This window comes from Adelges cooleyi, unplaced genomic scaffold (assembly GCF_023614345.1).
Source record: "Adelges cooleyi isolate 19-005CV unplaced genomic scaffold, UGA_ACOO_1.1 ACOO_flye_CR_arks_rails_tigmint_CR_PRNA_574, whole genome shotgun sequence".
Taxonomy (NCBI): Eukaryota; Metazoa; Arthropoda; class Insecta; order Hemiptera; family Adelgidae; genus Adelges; species Adelges cooleyi.
Window position 1 is genome coordinate 10,515,833 of NW_026096268.1, and position 19,593 is coordinate 10,535,425.

A 19,593-nucleotide genomic window follows, 5' to 3' on the forward strand; every position below is an offset into this window, starting at 1 on the left:
TATGAAAATAAATTCTATTTGAGCAGTGAATGATAATAATAACGTTTTTAATTACAGAAAGGATCCAAAAGTGTCGTTGAATAATACAGTATATTTTAAATGCAGGATAATAGTTTTTGCTTAACTAAAATTATATTTTTCACTGAATCATAATAAAATTTCAATGTCTGGCTAATTATAATGTCTTGTTTTTTTATTAAATATTCCTATCAATATATGATTTCACCTATTGAAAAATTATTCGTTATTAAGAATAAATTTACTGATTTTTGTAGGAGCGTTTTAAATAGTGTGTTTCGACAGTAAGATAACATCATACTATTATCACAATCTTATTGTCATGTGATTTGAAAGGTTTACTTTTCGTGGAGTCCGTGTAGCAACCAATGAATTCTATAAATCAGCCATTGGTGCACAAAATTGGTAATCTTATAAAATCACAAACGAGTAAATTAACTATCTCAATCAATCTAATTAAATTAATTTGCATTAAACATTCTGTTAAAAAAAAATATAGTGTAGGAATATTTTGTTTTTAAACAAACAAATTAAACAAATTTCGGACAATCCACCCCACACTAAACATCCATATTGGAACACTGACTGATATAGAGCTAAATATATAATGCGCAATATATTTACAGGTAAGATATTTTTTAGTTTATACAATTTGTATAGTGAAGAACGTAGCCTCATTACTTTGTTATTAATATGTAAATTCCATCTTAAGTTACTATCAAATGTTATACCTAGATATCTGGTAGACTGGACCCTTAAAATTTGTTTACACATATCATCATTACATTCAGCGACATTTTTACAACAATGAACCGTCAGTTCCTCAAAAGGGATAACCGAATTGTTAATACTGAAGGTCATAAAATATGTCTTTTTAATATTCAAATATAATTTTTTTGAGTTAAAAAGATTTACTACTTTTTTGGGCTCAGATTTGCTTTATGTTGTACAGAAAGCCACGAACTATCTTTAAAGATTAGACAAGTGTCATTAGCAAACGTTATAATTTTACCATCTATATTTATATTGCATATACAGTTAATATATAAAATGAAAAATAAAGGACCAAGAACGCTACCTTGTGAAACTCCACATATGATTTTTCTTTTTTGACCTAATGTTTTGTTTATTTTAACTATTTGTTGCCTATCTGTCAGATAATTTCTAAACCAATTTAAACTAATTTTTTTGATGCCAAAACTAGGTAGGGTCTTAAATCAATTCTTCATGATTAACCATGTTAAAAGCCTTTGCTAGGTCTAAGAACACAGCCAAGGTTTTTTTACCATGATCAAGGGCATTATATACATGACTTGTGGCGCTATAAAGTGCATTTATTGTCCCTAAGCCCGTTCTAAAACCAAATTGATTTTTAGACAGTAGTTTATTTTTTTTCTAAGTAATTAATGAGTCGATTTTTAATTATTTTTTCAAGAATTTTTGAAAAGTTATTTTAACATTGATATCGGCCTATAATTATTTACACATTTATGATCACCACCTTTGTATAAAGGAGTTACTACTGCAATTTTAAAAATCTCAGGAAAAGTACATTTTTTAATACTTAAGTTATACAAATAAGTTAGCGGTCCTATAATTATTGATTCAATGTACTTAATAAGTTTAACCGTTACTTTATCGATTCCAGCAGCTGTTTCATCCTTTAAATTCTTAATTATAATTGAGACTTCTGATTCTGTAATTGTTGAACTAAAGATATCATCAAATGAGAGATCACTTGTATACTTATACTTATACTTATATTTAAGTTCGTTATTTTTAGAGTTAGTGTTATTCTCTAATGTATTTTTCCCTATTTCAGTAAAAAAACTATTAAAGAAGTTTGAAACAGCGAGTGGTTCATCTAAGGCATTTATGACCTTATTATCTATTATTATAGATTTTATTTCGTTCGATGAGTTTATTGCAGTGTTTGTAATTTCTTTAACTAATTTCCATGTCAACTTTGGACTTGATGCAACATTTCCAAATTTTGTTTTAAAAATATTTATTTTGGCGAGTCTTAAAATTTTTGTAAAATTATTTTTATAGTTGATATAATACTTTAGTAAATTTATATTATTTGGATGTTTTTTAACTTTCAATGCTATTTTCTGTTTATTCCGTGCTGAACACAGTAGCCCTGCAGTCATCTATGGTTTTATTCTTTTGTACTTAGCACTTATATTTTTAACTTCCGTTGCCAAGGATATAGCATTATTTGATTTATTATAAAAAATATCACAACATTTATTTACATTCTTGCTGTTGTATAGATCTATCCATAGTTCAGTTTTCAGATTATTTACTATTTTATCAAAATTAATTGATTCAAAATTATATTGGGATTTAATGTTAGTATGTTTTACTAATGGAATTGCTAGTATCGTAGAGTAATGATCAGTAATAGTTGTTTAAATAACACCAGCATCAAAATTTTCTACTAACTTATTATTTTTAACAAAAATATGATCTAAACATGAATGCCTAGAATTTAAAGGAGTCCTTGTGTACACATTAATGAAAGATTTAAAACCACACATAGATAACATATCTAAGTAATCATTATCTACTGAATGTGTTCCCACCATATTTATATACATGTCATCCAGTACTACTGTGGATGAGATATTAACATTTTTTTCATTTAATAATATATTTTTAAAAGTGGTCAAAAAGTCATAGCTATCCATAGCCGGTGACCTATAGATACAGAAAAAAATTATAATACTATTTACAATATTTAAAGTTATTTTTACAATATTTGCCTCTATTATATCAAACTCAAAACAATCTAAACATAAGTTATTTTTGTATAAAATTATGACACCATCACTTTGGTTTCTTTTTTTTTTTTAAAAAAAACATCATAACCTGTAAAAAATATATTACAAGAATTTGTATCATGCCAGGTTTCAGTTAATACTATAATATCTGGTTTAAAACAATTTTTTTCATTTTCAAGTAAAAGTAGTTCATCTACATTTGCTGTTATATTTTTAATATTACAACTTAAAATATTTAGAAATCGTTCCTGTATAGTATTATATTTATATGTAAACTCTGAAAATGATTCAAAATAATTTGTTTTATATTCAAAAAAACTATTTATTGTGCTAATATTATCCATAATGCAAAAAAGAAAAGAAAATTTATTTTATTTTATATTTGCTACATCTGTATTATTTTAAGTAATTAACTTTTGATTTTATCTAGAATGTTTACATCATCTATACAGATTTTATTGGATTTTTCTGATTTTTTTATAAATAATTTATTGTTTTTAAATCACACAAACTTGTAACTATGCTCTTTGGCGTACATTCGAGTTTTATAAAAAAGATTTCTGTTTCTTTGAGTTAGATAATTATTGATATAAATACCATTATTATCCCAGTTTTCATTAACATTTTTTGCAGATAGTATTTTCTTCTTTACTAAATCGATTAATGTTTCTTTATCTTCTTTTGTCTTCATTTCCGCCACTATTTTCCCAGACTTATTGTTCACAGTTTTGGATCTTACACGACTTTACCTCCTTTATCCATGAAGCTCTGAAATCTAAATCACAAGTGGATGTAATTTATACAGATTTTTCCAAAGCCTTTGATTCTATTAATCATTACACCCTAGTTTATGTCCTAGGCCTCTTAGGTGTTTTTCTTGGATTAATTCATACTTGATTGAAAGAAGTCAGTTTGTCCACCTATTTGGTAAGTCGTCAGTTAACTTTCCTACTCCAAGTGGAGTACCCCAGGGAAGTCACTTAGGTCCCTTGTTGTTTAATATTTTTTCTATTGCTTCTCCGTGTCGAATAATGCTTTTTGCTGATGACTCTAAAATATTCTATACGATATCTAAAAGGTAAGACTGTTTGACTCTTAAAAAAGTTTTGGATAAATTTGTCATTTGGTGCAATACTGTCGGGTTATCTCTTAATGTTGATAAATGCAAGGGGATGTCTTTTCACCGAACACGTGAAATGTTAAGCTACGATTATTGTCTTAATAGAGTACCTTTAAAACGTGTTTGTCAAGTAAATGACTTAGATTTGCTCTATGTCCCTTCTCTTGACCCTCGACCTCATATTGACTACGTTGTTGGTAAAGCTCGGCGTGTGTTAGGGTTTATTCGTCACAATTCATCCATCTTTAAGTCTCGTGATTGTTTAGTTGCTCTCTATAGCTCCCATATTCGGTCGACTTTAGAATATGGGGCATTGATCTGGTCACCTTACACAGCAGTTGACAAACGACGAATTAATAAGGTACAAAACAGGTTTCTTAGTTTTGCTGGTTATTCCCTTAATACCCGCACACCCAGTCCATGATTATGCTCCTATAAATCAAGTACTCAAGCTTGAGTCTTTGGACCAACGACGCAACATATTCGGGATTAATTTTATACATAAATTATTGAATGGTGATATTGATGCTCCGCGTTTACTGGAGTGACTTCTTTTATCCAGCAATACTAGGCTTCAAAGTCAATTTTGAAATAAATTGATTATTTTTCAATATTTATTCGGTACGTCCTTATACGTTAATAGTCTCAAATTATACCCATATTAAACCAGTAAAGTCAAAACCAAGCAAAGTAAGAAAGTATTAAAGCGTGGTTGCAGTGTTTAAAAATTAGCATCAAAGCGTTTATTTGAAAGTGGTTTTATCACTTGTATTAATAATAATTCCTGTATACCTGTGACCTCTACTATGCTTTGATCCCATTATAGCTCGACCCCCTACTGTACTGGCTTATTTGGATAAAATCATAATTAAACAAATGCTGTGATACTAATTTATAAACACTGCACCTCGCATTAATACTTCCTTACTGTGCTTGGTTTGGACTTAACTGGTTTGAAAATACTAACTACTGATTCGCATCGAAGCGTTTATTTAAAAGTGATTTTATCACTTTCAGTTATAAAAATTTCTGTAAGCCTGTGACCACGCCATCCCGACTATGCTCCGACCCCCCTGTACTAGCTCTTTTTAACATTTTTATGTCTTTGCTATGGCACACACACCAAAAATGGACACCCAAACCGACACCGCTTATCATAACGAAAAATAACAGCTGATTTATTTGATAAGATAAGAGAGATTAGAGATAAAGGAAAGCGACAAGACATAAGAGGTATGGTTTTTACTTTAGAACACAACCGGAAAAAATTAACACTGACACCGACACCTGTTATCATAATGAAAAATATCAGCTGAATTATCTGAAAAGAGAGATAAGAGATAAGGGAAGAGGGTGAGAGATATGGGATGAGAATGAGTTAGGGGTGTAAGATGAGGGTTGGGATTGTAATAGAAATGCGGGGGGCCTAAATGTTGTATTCGCAACGTTCAAAATAGAAATGAATAATAAATTCAATAATTTTAGGGACCAAATTTTCTATGAATAGTTTTAGGCCAGATATTTAATTGGTTTTGTAGGTAGGGCGTTAGAGCCCAAATGTTCTAAAAATTATGCTAAACTTATTTAAAGACTATGCATAATTTTTAAATGATGTGTCTAGTTCATAAATTTAACATTCCATATGACCCTGACCAATTTTAGCATATTGCGGGTGTTGAATACTGATAAATATTATTATTAAAATATTACAATATACATTTTTTAATTAAAAGAAAATTGGAATTTTAATTAGTTATTGTTCAAGTGATGTAATTTTTACCACATAGTATGAAAATCTAAGACATTTGCATTGCCACATTATTATTTGATGGGAACCTAACTTAATCGCTCATGTTATGAACTGTATCTGTCACTTACACTACGAACGTATCTAGTTGATGTTTTTCATAAGATCTGTAAAATTTCGCGATGAGCTCAAATATTGTTGATGTGTATAATGGTGGTACGATTTTAATAACTGGAAGCACTGGATTTCTAGGAAAACTACTTACCGAAAAGTTACTGCGATCCAGCAAAGGAATAAAAAATATTGCTATAATAGTGCGAGATAAAAATGGATTGTCGGCTAAACAAAGAGCTGCTAATATGTACGAAGAAAAAGTAAGTGTAGTTTGAGTTATAACATTTTTTAGTTCGCACAGATGCTCAAAACATTAGGTAACAAATAGTTTTCCAATATAAATTAAGCTAAAAATTGTTTATTGTATAATTCATACCATCCCATCCAAATTGTGTTAAAGTATAAGCTTAAACTTATTATTATAAGTAAATATTTGTAGATAATCTCGACAAAGGACAGCAACAAGGACGCGTACAGTTGTTAGACCTGACTAATTATTAATGAGATTTCGTTCAACTAAATTGCATTTATAAATAATAAAGGTTTTTGTGCTTATAAAAAGTGAAATGAGAATACTCAGCCGACAATCTTTATTTTCGCTAAACTCTATTCCATGTAAAAACGATGATAATTTATTGTTTTTTTTTATGTTCGCAGATATTTGATCGGCTTCGAAAAGAAAGACCAGATTTTACGAATTACATTAAAGTCATAGATGGAGACTTGACTAGCCCATCGTTGAGTTTATCAACGGTTAATCATGAGTGGCTTTTGAAAAATGTAAATTTTATTTTTCATTGTGCTGCCACTGTAAAATTTAACGAACCTATTAAAAACGCAACTAAAACTAACATTGAAGGAAGTGAAAATTTGATTGACATAGCTTTACAAATGAAAGCGTTGAAGGTAATCATATTATTTTGGTTTTATATAATTACAAAAAAAGGACATGGAATAGGTTATAAATTAAAAATATTAAAAAATCAATATTACCTCATTTTATTATTAAAATAGATTATTCCTCATGAAAATTTCGAACTTTTTAAACTTAAAAATATAAAACGTTTATACAATGTTAATTCATCTATACAACATTTTTCGAAAATTAGTTGTAAATTAGAAATATTATTTATAATCATTTTATGTATTTAACTAATAAATAAACAACATTTATTCTTAATAACATAATGTCGAATTTTTTAGGGATTCGTTCATGTATCTACTGCCTATTCTCATTATCCTAGAACTGAAATTGAAGAACTATTTTATCCTACACCAATAACAGCGAGTGAGCTAAAACAGAAATTGAATCTTGACGGTCAACCGTACAAGTGTGTATTACTTATTAATTTAATCCACGCGCATTATTAATTATATTATTAAAACCAGAAAAATATTTTTTCTTTTAAAGAATTCCAAAAGGTTGGCCCAATACATATACTTTTACGAAAGCTATCACTGAAAATCTAATACTAACATATGCCAAACGGTTGCCAATTGCAGTATTTCGTCCATCAATAGGTATTTACATGTTAAGATTTTTTAACGTATAATTAACATTTCTTAATGAATTAAATGTGAATCGATAAAATTATATGTACTTAAATGTATTCAGCCATAATGTGATAATTACCATTAGTTGTATACTACAGTATGATATACATCACCAAATAATAATTAAAAACTTTCGCTTCAAATAAAATTTAACATAACATTTCTTTATGGAATGATTTAAAAAAAAAACGACACGATCAGGCCGTTTTTTTGACATTTTTTATCTTTGAACTTTAAAATATTTTGGAACCTGGCATAATTTTTTTTTTTTTTAAGTATAGAACAAGCAAAACTTGTCAAGGACATTCTAAAGGAATTGGTTAAAAAATTATTTAGTAATAAAATAACAATTAGCATTTTGTACACTATCAATAAACTCCTGTGGACTGAGCCTTGCTGCTTTTAGCTGCTCTTTTAAGGCTATAGTATTTTGTCCTGTATTTAACTAAATGCTTTGTCTTTTAAATAATATGGGAGCAAATTTCTTCCACTAAATTAAGCGTTCGCATTCTTGGTCGAAGGTTTTGGCTTTTATTAACCTTTAAGTTAGAAGCCAATGATTCGGTCACTAATGATTTCATGTTCTTGCATCTCTCAACTATCGGCAAGTCGCACGAAAACTGGATATTATTCTCTTAGTGATTTATTATTAATAATATTGAATTTTCTAAATACTACTCTAAATTCTTTTCGGTTAGTTGGCTGCACTTACATGGATCCGTCGTCTGGCCACTTGGAAAATATGAATGGTCCGTCGGGTGGTTATACCGCAATTGTATGTGGATTTTTAAGGGCAGTTCCATGTAAAATGGATAAAATAGCAGATATAATACCCGCAGACTACGTAGTAAATACATTAATAGCAGTAATGTGGGACACAGTAAACGGGTAATTGTTATGAACGATATGTTATCATAGTATGTCTGTATTTATACAATTTGATTTAATCTTCGGGATTTGATACATTTTACAGATATTACAACAACTCATCATATCGAGAGGAGCCAAAAATATTCAATTGTGTATCATCCGCCGAAAGTCCGTTGACATGGCGAAATTTCGATACAGGAATATTGAATTCTTACAAAGTTGCACCACCAATGAGATCCATGTGGTACTACGGTATTATGACTTACAGTAATTCGTTGTACGGGATCCTGTTGAATGTATTTTTACATAAAATACCCGCCATATTACTTGATTTCATACGTATTTTGATCGGGAAGAAAACAAAGTAAGTACTTCAAGTTAACACATCTAACACGAGTAAACGCACATTTTTTGGCCTATAGTCTGGATATGAAAAAGGTCTGTTGTTATTTACATATTTTTTTAACATAACTCATGTTTTAATAGTTTTTTTAGCTATGACAACTTTGTAAATATTTTACGGTCAGATTGATTTTGCAAAACTTCGGAAGAACTGTCTAATACTATACAACAATCCAAAACGCCAGTTTATCATTTGTGAATGACTAATAATAAGTGTATCGTGTAGCTATTTTTTTATATTTACGGCTTATAAAATCGAATTTACATTGCGTTATAATATGTACCTATACTGGTTTTAATAGAATTTCATTCTATTCTACGTAAAAAGATCATGTACTTCACTTTTTCAAATGAGAAAGCCTATTTTGATATCGATTTCATATGTATAGTAAAAAAATTTATTTTATTTATTGTTCTTTGAATTTTTTTTTTCATCAATTGGTTTGTTACGTCTTATTACATTGTAAAGATTTGAAATTATGATCAATATTCATTTGAGAATTAAACACTAATAGTAAAATTATTTCCTATAAATATATTTATCGACTCTGGCAGCAGACGATAATAATGATTATCAGACATAAATAACCGATCGGGCATAAGAAAACCAGTTTTTTCTACCTCTCGAAAATTGGATTCAGTATTATCGATGGGGTTCAATATTATTATTATTTAATGGTAAAAGAAGGCGCTACCGCTGAAAAACCAAACAAATATTGATTTTAATTTCAAATATTTACTAAGTCATAGAAAACGAACAAATAATTGAAAATTGAAAATTCATTAGTAAAACATGTACCTAAAAGTTTAGGAAAAAGAATTCTGAAGGGTCTTACTCTAGTTAATCACCCTGTATACAGGTTACATAACTATTCGAATTCCTTAAAAAATATACACTAATAAGTATAATTGTTGTCTTAATGTCTAAATTGTATTTTTTTTTATTAGATTTTGGAAAATGTATGTCAATGCCGATAAAATGTTGAATCTACTCCGTCCATTTTCTACGAAAGAATGGAAATTTACTAATAACAACACAAGAGTTCTATGGTCTTCTATGAGTCAGGAAGACCAACAATTATTTCCGTTTAGTATGCATAACTTTGACTGGAATCAATATTTAAATGTGTTTTATCATGGAATCCGTAAAAATAATCTCCACGAAGAAACTGATAACATTTGTATGGCTTTAAAGAAAAACAGAAAGTAAGCAATCATTTTTTATTGTTTCGTACAGAGTCAGAAATAATCTTTACTCATGTGTATTCTATATTACATGTTTTTCAGATTGTACTGGATAAAACAATTTCTTAGATTTTCGCTTACCTATGTTGTCATAAGCATGCTTTGGAAACACTTGTTCGTTTCGCCTCGTAAGCCGAGACTTGTGAATGTGATGTCTTTTTTGTATTACCGATGTTTTGTTTGTATACGGAATAATAAATTAAGAATTTAAATCATGTCACTAAAAATATTATTAATTACCGATTTTACTGATTGCAAAACTACAATTATGGATTGAAGAAGATGAAAATATTAGATACTTTACAATATTATGTTATGGTTTATAGGTGATATTTTCATAATGTTTGTGCTTAAGATATTATAATAGTTTTTATTAAATATCTAACTTAAAAACATGTTATGTACAAATTAAGCGTTTTTTTTTTTTTTACCACCAATACCTTATATAAAAAGAAATTTGTCGGTTTATTCGGTAGGTGATTTTATCACTTTCAGTTATAATAATTTCTGTAAGCCTGTGACCACACCGTCCCTACTATGCTCCGACCCCCTTGTACTGGCTCTTTTTTTATTGGATTTTTAGGTAAGGCGTAAGGGCCTAAAAGTTCTGAAAATTATACTAAACGTATTTGAAGACTACACATCATTTTTTTTCAATAATTATAATATGAATAATTTTTTTTTTAGACATCAAACATGTGTTTAAAGAATAAAATTAAATAAATAAAAAGTTATGTATTGTTGTTTATTGTGAACTCATTTGTGTCTAGTTTATAAATTCCACCTTTCATATGACCCTCACAAGTTTTAGCATATTGCGGTTATTGTATTCTGGTAAATTGTATTAGTCTACAAGTGGAGCGAAAAGCCAAAAAAATATTTAAATTTAAAAACAATAGGTTTTTTAATAAGTTATTGTTCAATTGGTGTATTTTTCCCACGTAGTATGAATATTTAAGACCTTTTCATTGCCACATTATTATTTATATCGCTCAGTATTCTTGACAACTCAAGAAATACTAGTGCACGAATGACGGGAACCTAACTTTATCGCTAGTGTTTATAAACATAAATATATATATATATCATTTTTATATTTTTTAATTTAAAAAAATTGGGTATTTAATTAGTTATTATTCAAGTAATGTATTTTTTACAATATTTTTTTTTCTTCTACTAAAGTATAAGTAGTGAAAATTTAAGACCTTTCCATTGTATTAACCACATATTCAGTAGGAACATGAATTTTAATTCAGCAGTTATTAAGACTAGTATAACTGATCATTATAAAAATTACAACTTACCGGTTGTGACGGCGAAGCAATGCAAATGGTACACACTTTTAAGTATTCAGGAGTGATAATGGATTACAACCTTAAATGGTCAGACCACATACAAAATATTAAAAATAAAATGAGGTGGTTAGCAGTTCTAATTTATAAAATTCGCCTCTTAAATAAACCAACAATAACATATCCTTCAGCGGAATTAGTTAACTGTACAAATACGTTATCTGTTTTTTTTAATTATATGTTAGGCAAATCCTAATAACATCTATACAGAGGCATAGTTTAAACGATAAAAAAATGCTAGACCAGAGAACAGGAAAATTTATCAAAACTCCTCCGACCGGGAGAAGCTCCCCCGATTATATATGTAAAACGGTATTTAATAATTGAGATAGTGGTGTAAAAAGTAATAAGAAATTAAGTTTAAGTATATTATTATCATATTATTATTATTGTTCATTATGATTTTGTTGTACCGGGTGATTGGTTAACTTTGGACCACTCAATATCTAAGAAGATATTAGACTTTTAAAATTTTTTTTTTATACTATTATAGTTATTAGGTGGGATAAATTTAATGTATTTTTCAAAATTTTAACGCCATCCCTTATGCGTTAAAACCATATCAACTTTGAATTTTTCGATTGTAACCCCCAATTTTTTTGATGATCGTGTTTTTTTCTTTTTAACTTAATATTAGGCGTACAAACTAGCTAAATCAGACAAGTCCTTTTAAAGTTATAGCTTAGTACAACAATGCTACAATATTAGCTTATATGAGATGCTTTTATAAGTTTTACAATCTAAAGAACAAAATCGTTTATCGCCGGATCTCACGTTTCACAAAATAAGATTGATTAACGATACGGTTGCCGGTTGTAGATTAAAGTTAATGGTTGACGGTCGTCGGTCACAATGAAAACGAACTAATAGTAAATCTATAATATTATATAGGTGATGTCTTCTTATCTGTTATTTCTGTAGTGTTCATAGCGGTGTAGCCGTACGTATTGAATATTCGTACTATCATCAGCGGCTGCTATGGAGCAACCACAAATAAATATTACAACCACATATACCTATAAATTACAACAGATTTATATCTGCGTTTACAGCATTCAACAATAGTATTATTTGTATTGATATTTGTTTGTGGTATCAGCACTGATGAACTCTCGTGAATTGTATTTTTACACGCTCTTATTTTTTATTTGAACCATCGGCTACCGTGGTCTAACTATGGTCAATATAAGACTGTGGTTCTAATGAAAAGATTCGTTACTAGCGTCCATTAATATCATTTCTCCTTGTGCGTTACCTTTAGTATCAATAACATAATATCTACCTAGTTTGAGTAAATTATTGTAATTCATTGTACAAACAAATATGACTACTTGAAAACTAATCAAAACAGTTCATTATTCTGATTTGTCAATTATCATTGTTGACTGTTCAGCGATATTCACTATTTAGTACCGCCAATCGTGGTCTTAATAAATATTAGTGAAGTTATTAGTTCTGTTAGTTAAACTATTTTTTTTAAAAACTTCGGTGAATAACAATGCACTTTTTGTTTTTAGTGTCGAATTGTATTACATACAGTTAAAAGTTAATATATACAGAATGTAGTATATGTACGGAAATAAAAAATTGATATTCACTTCTAAACAAGCCTCCATCCTTTTAAGGAGTTCATGAGATGTCACCTTTTTAATAACGTCGGCTGATATTTGGGCACAAGCTTCTGTGATGAAAGTTTTCATTTGTTCCTTTGTTGCAGGTGCCCTTTTGTACACTACTTCCTTTACATGTCCCCGTAAAAAGCAATCCAAACAAGTAAGGTCTGGACTGCGCGGAGACCATTGAACTATTAGACTATTAGTTCCCATCCACTCATCCTTGTACGTTTGATTTAAATAATTTTCAACTATTTTTGCATTGTGTGCTGGTGCCCCATTCTGCTGCCAAAATAAATTATTTCGCTTTTCTAGTGGCACACTATCAAGCAATGATATAAAGTCATTTCTTAAAAAATGCAAGTACTTTTTGCTGTCCAAATTTCCATCAAAAAAGTAAGGACCTATTATTTGATCATCAATAATACCACACCATACATTCATTGACCACCTATTTTGGAATTGTACCTCTTTTGTGGAATGGGGATTTTTATTCGACCAATAATGGGAATTGTGTCGATTTATCTGACAACAATTCCCAAACCTACTCACATCTGTCCATAAAATTCGACTTGCTAATGATGGGTCGTCATCAATGTTCTCCAACATTACTGGAAGCCATGACAACCTACGATCAAAATCTGTTATCTGTAAATGTTGCACCATACATATTTTATAATCGTGGAACTTATGTTTTTTGGCTATTTGCTGTACAGTCCAGTAAGACAACCCTAAATCACCTGTAAAGTATAATTTAACAAAATTTAAAGTCAAAGTAAAAGTAATAGTAGTACCTATTAATAGATTTTAGAAGGAAATTCATTATCATAACATGAAATATTACAATGACATTGTTTTCCTATGATTTAAATTGCATTTAGATGTACCTGACTATATCAATTTAACAACGATAAAGATAATACTTTAGTACCATTTTATATTTTTTTACTTTGAAAAAGCTCTCGCAGTTTGATCAGCTAAAAACAGCTCTCACAGTTTGATCAGTTTTCCTAGAAACCAAAAACACAATTGCCCAGCAATCAATGAAATAAAGTGCTTTTCTACAAATTACCATCCCATTCTAAATGTACTTACCGATAAATTAAAAACATTTTTTCCAATACTTTTTTTGGATTACTTTAACGCATATTTTTGTTTCATCTAAAAATATTTTATCTTTATTTATTTAATTTTTTTTAACACCATATTTTTTTTAACTTATTGCAAAATTTATTTTGTTATTATCTAAGACAGTGATTAACCTAACCTGAGGTTATTTTAATAGATAGGGTCACCAGTATGTATTTATAAAATACGAATATGTACCTATGTAAACTTTAAAAGTGTTAGTAGGGGTCACCTCATCATCATCATGTAGCTTAACGTAAAGGCCCAACGCTGCAACAAGATGGTTTCTAGACGAATGGGGGTCACCTCATTAAAATAATTTAGGGATCGTGGATAGTCCAGACATATCCATGGAAACATTATATATACATTTTTTTTTCATCGGGCGCAAAAACCAAGTACGTCCGGACTGGTTGTTGCTCCCAACAACTTTAAACTTTATTTTGTTGGTGCATTAAGGGACGTTAAATTAAATAACCTAATATTTTTATATTTTTATTTAACTATTTAATTAAATAATAATATGATTATTATTTAACGTACATACTAATAATAGATTACTTATTTACTACAGTGAAATATTGTGTTAATTAGTGGGCTGCAATAACCAGTTAAGTCCAAAAACAAAATTGGACGTAACTGGTTGTTGTAACCATTGAAAATATAAATAACATAGTTTTTTATAAATATTATCATAAATATAAAATGTAAACCAAAGGAAATGGGTTTGATTGATGTATCTTATTCTTACAAAAAAAAATAACACCACATTTTTGGTTCATTTACCAAATTCATAAATGGTTTTTTATGTTTCCTGAACAATTTTGAAAAATTGACGTACCTGGTTATTGCACCGAGGCCTTCAATTAAGGTCAGTTGGCATACGATCAGTTGTATTGTATTTTGGTTTTTGTATTATAAAATTATACTAAATTTGCAATACAGAAAAAAAAAATAATTGCCATATTAATATTTATGTTGCTCATTATGTTAAATAAAATTCCAGAATATTAGTGCACGAACGACGCGGACCTAACAATATCGCTCATGTTATGAACTGTATCTATCACTTAAACTACGAACGTATCTAGTTGATGTTTTTCAAAAGATCTGTAAAATTTCGCAATGAGTTCGAATATTGTTGATGTGTATAATGGTGGTACGATTTTAATAACCGGAAGCACGGGATTTCTAGGGAAACTACTTACGGAAAAGTTACTGCGATCCTGCAAAGGAATAAAAAATATTGCTATAATAGTGCGAGATAAAAATGGCTTGTCGGCCAAACAAAGAGCTGCTAATATGTACGAAGAAAAAGTAAGTGTAGTTTGAGTTATAACATTTTCTTGGTTCACACAGATACTCAAAACATTAGATAACAAATAACTTTCCAATATAAATTAAGCTAAAAATTGTTTATTATATTATTCATACCATTCCATTGAATTTAAAACAAACATTTAAACATGCTGTGCGAAATTTGTAAACTTTACTGTGTTAAGTATAAGTTCAAAATTATTATTATGAGTAGATGTTTGTAGAAAATCTCGACAAAGGACAGCAACAAGTACGCGTACAGTTGTTAGATCTGACTAATTATTAATGAGATTTCGTTTAACTAAATTGCATTTATAAATAATAAAGGTTTTTGTGCTTATAAAAAGTGAAATAAGCATACTCAGGTGACAATCTTTATTTTCGCTAAACTCTATTCCATGTAAAAACGATGATAATTTATTGTTTTTTTTTTATGTTCGCAGATATTTGATCGGCTTCGAAAAGAAAGACCAGATTTTACGAATTACATTAAAGTCATAGATGGAGACTTGACTAGCCCATCGTTGAGTTTATCAACGGTTGATTATGAGTGGCTTTTGAAAAATATAAATTTTATTTTTCATTGTGCTGCCACTATAAAATTTAACGAACATATTAAAAACGCAACTAAAACTAACATTGAAGGAAGTGAAAATTTGATTGACATAGCTTTACAAATGAAAGCGTTGAAGGTAATCATATTATTTTGGTTTTATATAATTACAAAAAAAGGACATGGAATAGGTTATAAATTAAAAATATTAAAAAATCAATATTACCTCATTTTATTATTAAAATAGATTATTCCTCATGAAAATTTCGAACTTTTTAAACTTAAAAATATAAAACGTTTATACAATGTTAATTCATCTATACAACATTTTTCGAAAATTAGTTGTAAATTAGAAATATTATTTATAATCATTTTATGTATTTAACTAATAAATAAACAACATTTATTCTTAATAACATAATGTCGAATTTTTTAGGGATTCGTTCATGTATCTACTGCCTATTCTCATTATCCTAGAACTGAAATTGAAGAACTATTTTATCCTACACCAATAACAGCGAGTGAGCTAAAACAGAAATTGAATCTTGACGGTCAACCGTTCGAGTGTGTATTACTTATTAATTTAATCCACGCGCATTATTAATTATATTATTAAAACCAGAAAAATATTTTTTCTTTTAAAGAATTCCAAAAGGTTGGCCCAATACATATACTTTTACGAAAGCTATCACTGAAAATCTAATACTAACATATGCCAAACGGTTGCCAATTGCAGTATTTCGTCCATCAATAGGTATTTACATGTTAAGATTTTTTAACGTATAATTAACATTTCTTAATGAATTAAATGTGAATCGATAAAATTATATGTACTCAAATGTATTCAGCCATAATGTGATAATTACCATTAGTTGTATACTACAGTATGATATACATCACCAAATAATAATTAAAAACTTCCGCTTCAAATAAAATTTAACATAACATTTCTTTATGGAATCATTTAAAAAAAAAACGACACGATTAGGCCATTTTTTGAAATTTTTTATCTTTGAACTTTAAAATATTTTGCATTCTGGCATAAATTTAAATTTTTTTTATATATAGAACATGCAATATTAGTCAAGGACATTCTAAAGGAATTGGTTAAAAAATTATTTAGTAATAAAATAACAATTAACATTTTGTACACTAACAATAAACTCCTGTGGACTGAGCCTTGCTGCTTTTAGCTGCTCTTTTAAGGCTACAGTATTTTGTCCTGTATTTAACTAAATGCTTTGTCTTTTAAATAATATGGGAGCAAATTTCTTCCACTAAATTAAGCGTTCGCATTCTTGGTCGAAGGTTTTGGCTTTTATTAACCTTTAAGTTAGAAGCCAATAATTCGGTCACTAATGATTTCATGTTCTTGCATCTCTCAACTATCGGCAAGTCGCACGAAAACTGGATATTATTCTCTTAGCGATTTATTATTAATAATATTGAATTTTCTAAGTACTACTCTAAATTCTTTTCGGTTAGTTGGCTGCACTTACATGGATCCATTGTCTGGCCACTTGGAAAATATGAATGGTCCGTCCGGTGCATATACTGCAATTGTATGTGGATTTTTTAGGGCGTTCCCATTTAAAATGGATAAAATAGCAGATATAATACCCGCAGACTACGTAGTAAATACATTAATAGCAGTAATGTGGGACACAGTAAACGGGTAATTGTTATGAACGATATGTTATCATACTATGTCTGTATTTATACAATTTCGGTTTAATCTTCGGGATTTGATACATTTTACAGATATTACAACAACTCATCATATCGAGAGAAGCCAAAAATATTCAATTGTGTATCGTCTGCCGAAAGTCCGTTGACATGGCGAAATTTCGATACAGGAATATTGAATTCTTACAAAGTTGCACCACCAATGAGCTCCATGTGGTACTACGGTATTATGACTTACAGTAATTCGTTGTACGGGATCCTGTTGAATGTATTGTTACATAAAATACCCGCCATATTACTTGATTTCATACGTATTTTGATCGGGAAGAAAACAAAGTAAGTATTTAGTAAGTTTAAAATTTTTTTTAGTAATAACAACAACTTTGTAAATATTTTACGGTCAAATTGATTTTACTAAAACTTCGGAAGAACTATCTAATACTATAAAACAATCCAAAACGCCAGTTTCTCATTTGTAAAAGACTAATAATAAGTATATCACGTAGCTTTTTTTTCAAATGTTCTACTTATAAAATCTAATTTACATTGGGTTATAACATGTACCTATATCGGTTTTAATAGCTTTTAGGCAATACAGTAAACAACTGGTTCTGAGATAATGAAATATATAACCGTGTAAAAAAACAATTAAAGGTAAAGTTTTCTAAGGGCGGAATACGCTTTACTTAAATCTAGAAAATTTGAGCCAGTGTTCTTTATGTCTCATTAACGATGACAGTATTATCGATGGGGATCAATAAAAGTGCTTACTGCTGAAAAACCGAACATATATTGATTTTAGTTTCAAATATTTACTACGTCGTTAAAAACGAACCGATAATTGAAAATTGAAAATTCATACGCTAAAATTTTAAAAAAGTTGTCTACATATTTATGGAATTAAAGCTTATGTTCTATATGTACATATAACAACATTTCTAAATATTTAATAACGTAGTAAAACATGTACCTAAAAGTTTAGGGAAAAAATTTCTCATGTGTCTTACGCTAGTTGGTTCACCAGTTATAATTCCTTAAAAAATATACACTAAATAGTATAATTTTTGTCTTAATGTCTAAATTTTAATTTTTTTTTCAAATAGATTTTGGAAAATGTATGTCAATGCCGATAAAACGATGAATCTACTCGGTCCATTTACCACGAAAGAATGGAAATTTACTAATAACAACACAAGAGTTCTATGGTCTTCTATGAGTCAGAAAGACCAACAATTATTTCCGTTTAGTATGAACAACTTTGACTGGAATCAATATATAAATGTGTTTTATCATGGAATCCGTAAAAATAATCTCCACGAAGAAACTGATAACATTTGTATGGCTTTAAAGAAAAACAGAAAGTAAGCAATCATTTTTTATTGTTTCGAACAGAGTCAGAAATAATCTTTACTCATATGTATTCTATAATACATGTTTTTCAGATTGTACTGGATAAAACAATTTCTTGTATATTCGCTTATCTATGTTGTCTTAAGCATATTTTGGAAACACTTGTTCGTTTCGTCCCGTGAGCCGTGAGCCGTGACTCTTGAATTACGTTCCATTATAGCGTATTGTCCAATGTTTAATTATAATATAATTTTTGAGTTAAAAAACTGAGTTTTAAACAATCATTATTAATAATGCTTTTTTTGATAAAATTCAATTCAACAAAGAAATCTTATTAAGCTTACTCGCCTAATCGACATTAAAATATACAATAATGTGTGCATAAACAAGAAAAAAAATACACCTGCCACTTCCTGCAATTAAAGTTATGGTGTTAATTTAAAACTAAATAATTAGCATTGACCGCAACAGTTGGTTACCTAATTAATTATTAAAGTGACCTCAGTTAAATGTATTTTATGTAATATTCATTTACTGAATTGCTAATTACGTATTATGACGTAAATAATTAATTGTCGAATAAAATTAAAATAATTAATTATATTTGTATTATGTAATTATAATAAATGAATATAGTTAGTTTGTAGCTTACATTTGTAATTAGTTTATATTAGTGTAAAAATGTTTTAATTTTTCGTTAGACCACTATTGTTCTTAACGTCCCATTTTTAGTCTATT

At 28.9% G+C, this 19,593-nt stretch overlaps 2 protein-coding genes across 8 annotated transcripts in view; both read left to right on the forward strand.

Moving 5' to 3' along the window:
• The window catches only part of LOC126843359 (uncharacterized), a 99,957-nt gene extending 99,872 nt beyond the window's left edge, over window positions 1-85 (forward strand). Inside the window, exon 26 of the mRNA XM_050580821.1 lies at window positions 58-85. The gene's annotated coding sequence lies outside the window, so the exon portion shown is untranslated. The remainder of the gene's footprint in view (window positions 1-57) is intronic.
• A 5,679-nt stretch (window positions 86-5,764) lies between these two features.
• On the forward strand, window positions 5,765-19,329 carry LOC126842951 (fatty acyl-CoA reductase 1-like). 7 transcript variants are annotated; one of them, XM_050580197.1, is made up of 9 exons: window positions 14,731-14,820; window positions 14,956-15,266; window positions 15,710-15,958; window positions 16,256-16,383; window positions 16,464-16,573; window positions 17,305-17,494; window positions 17,581-17,841; window positions 18,609-18,866; window positions 18,948-19,329. In XM_050580197.1, the coding sequence occupies exons 2-9, from the start codon at window positions 15,075-15,077 to the stop codon at window positions 19,042-19,044; spliced, it is 1,485 nt and encodes a 494-aa protein (XP_050436154.1). In that variant the 5' UTR covers window positions 14,731-14,820; window positions 14,956-15,074; the 3' UTR covers window positions 19,045-19,329. The 7 variants fall into 7 exon arrangements, with proteins under 7 accessions (XP_050436156.1, XP_050436155.1, XP_050436153.1 ...); XM_050580199.1 differs by lacking the exons at window positions 14,731-14,820; window positions 14,956-15,266; window positions 15,710-15,958; ... (1 more) ...; window positions 16,464-16,573; window positions 17,305-17,494 and adding exons at window positions 5,765-6,045; window positions 6,443-6,691; window positions 6,989-7,116; window positions 7,197-7,306; window positions 8,038-8,227; XM_050580198.1 differs by lacking the exons at window positions 14,731-14,820; window positions 14,956-15,266; window positions 15,710-15,958; window positions 16,256-16,383; window positions 16,464-16,573 and adding exons at window positions 5,765-6,045; window positions 6,443-6,691; window positions 6,989-7,116; window positions 7,197-7,306.
• Window positions 19,330-19,593: the final 264 nt, after the last annotated feature.

What these genes read in the sequence shown, in the direction of transcription:
- LOC126842951 (XM_050580195.1), top strand. Translation starts at nt 5,854, where the DNA reads ATGAGCTCAAATATTGTTGATGTGTATAATGGTGGTACGATTTTAATA. An exon ending in TACAAATGAAAGCGTTGAAG is followed by an intron (nt 6,692 to 6,988) that starts GTAATCATATTA and finishes CGAATTTTTTAG; the next exon opens with GGATTCGTTCATGTATCTAC. An exon ending in TTGATCGGGAAGAAAACAAA is followed by an intron (nt 8,574 to 9,559) that starts GTAAGTACTTCA and finishes TTTTTTTATTAG; the next exon opens with ATTTTGGAAAATGTATGTCA.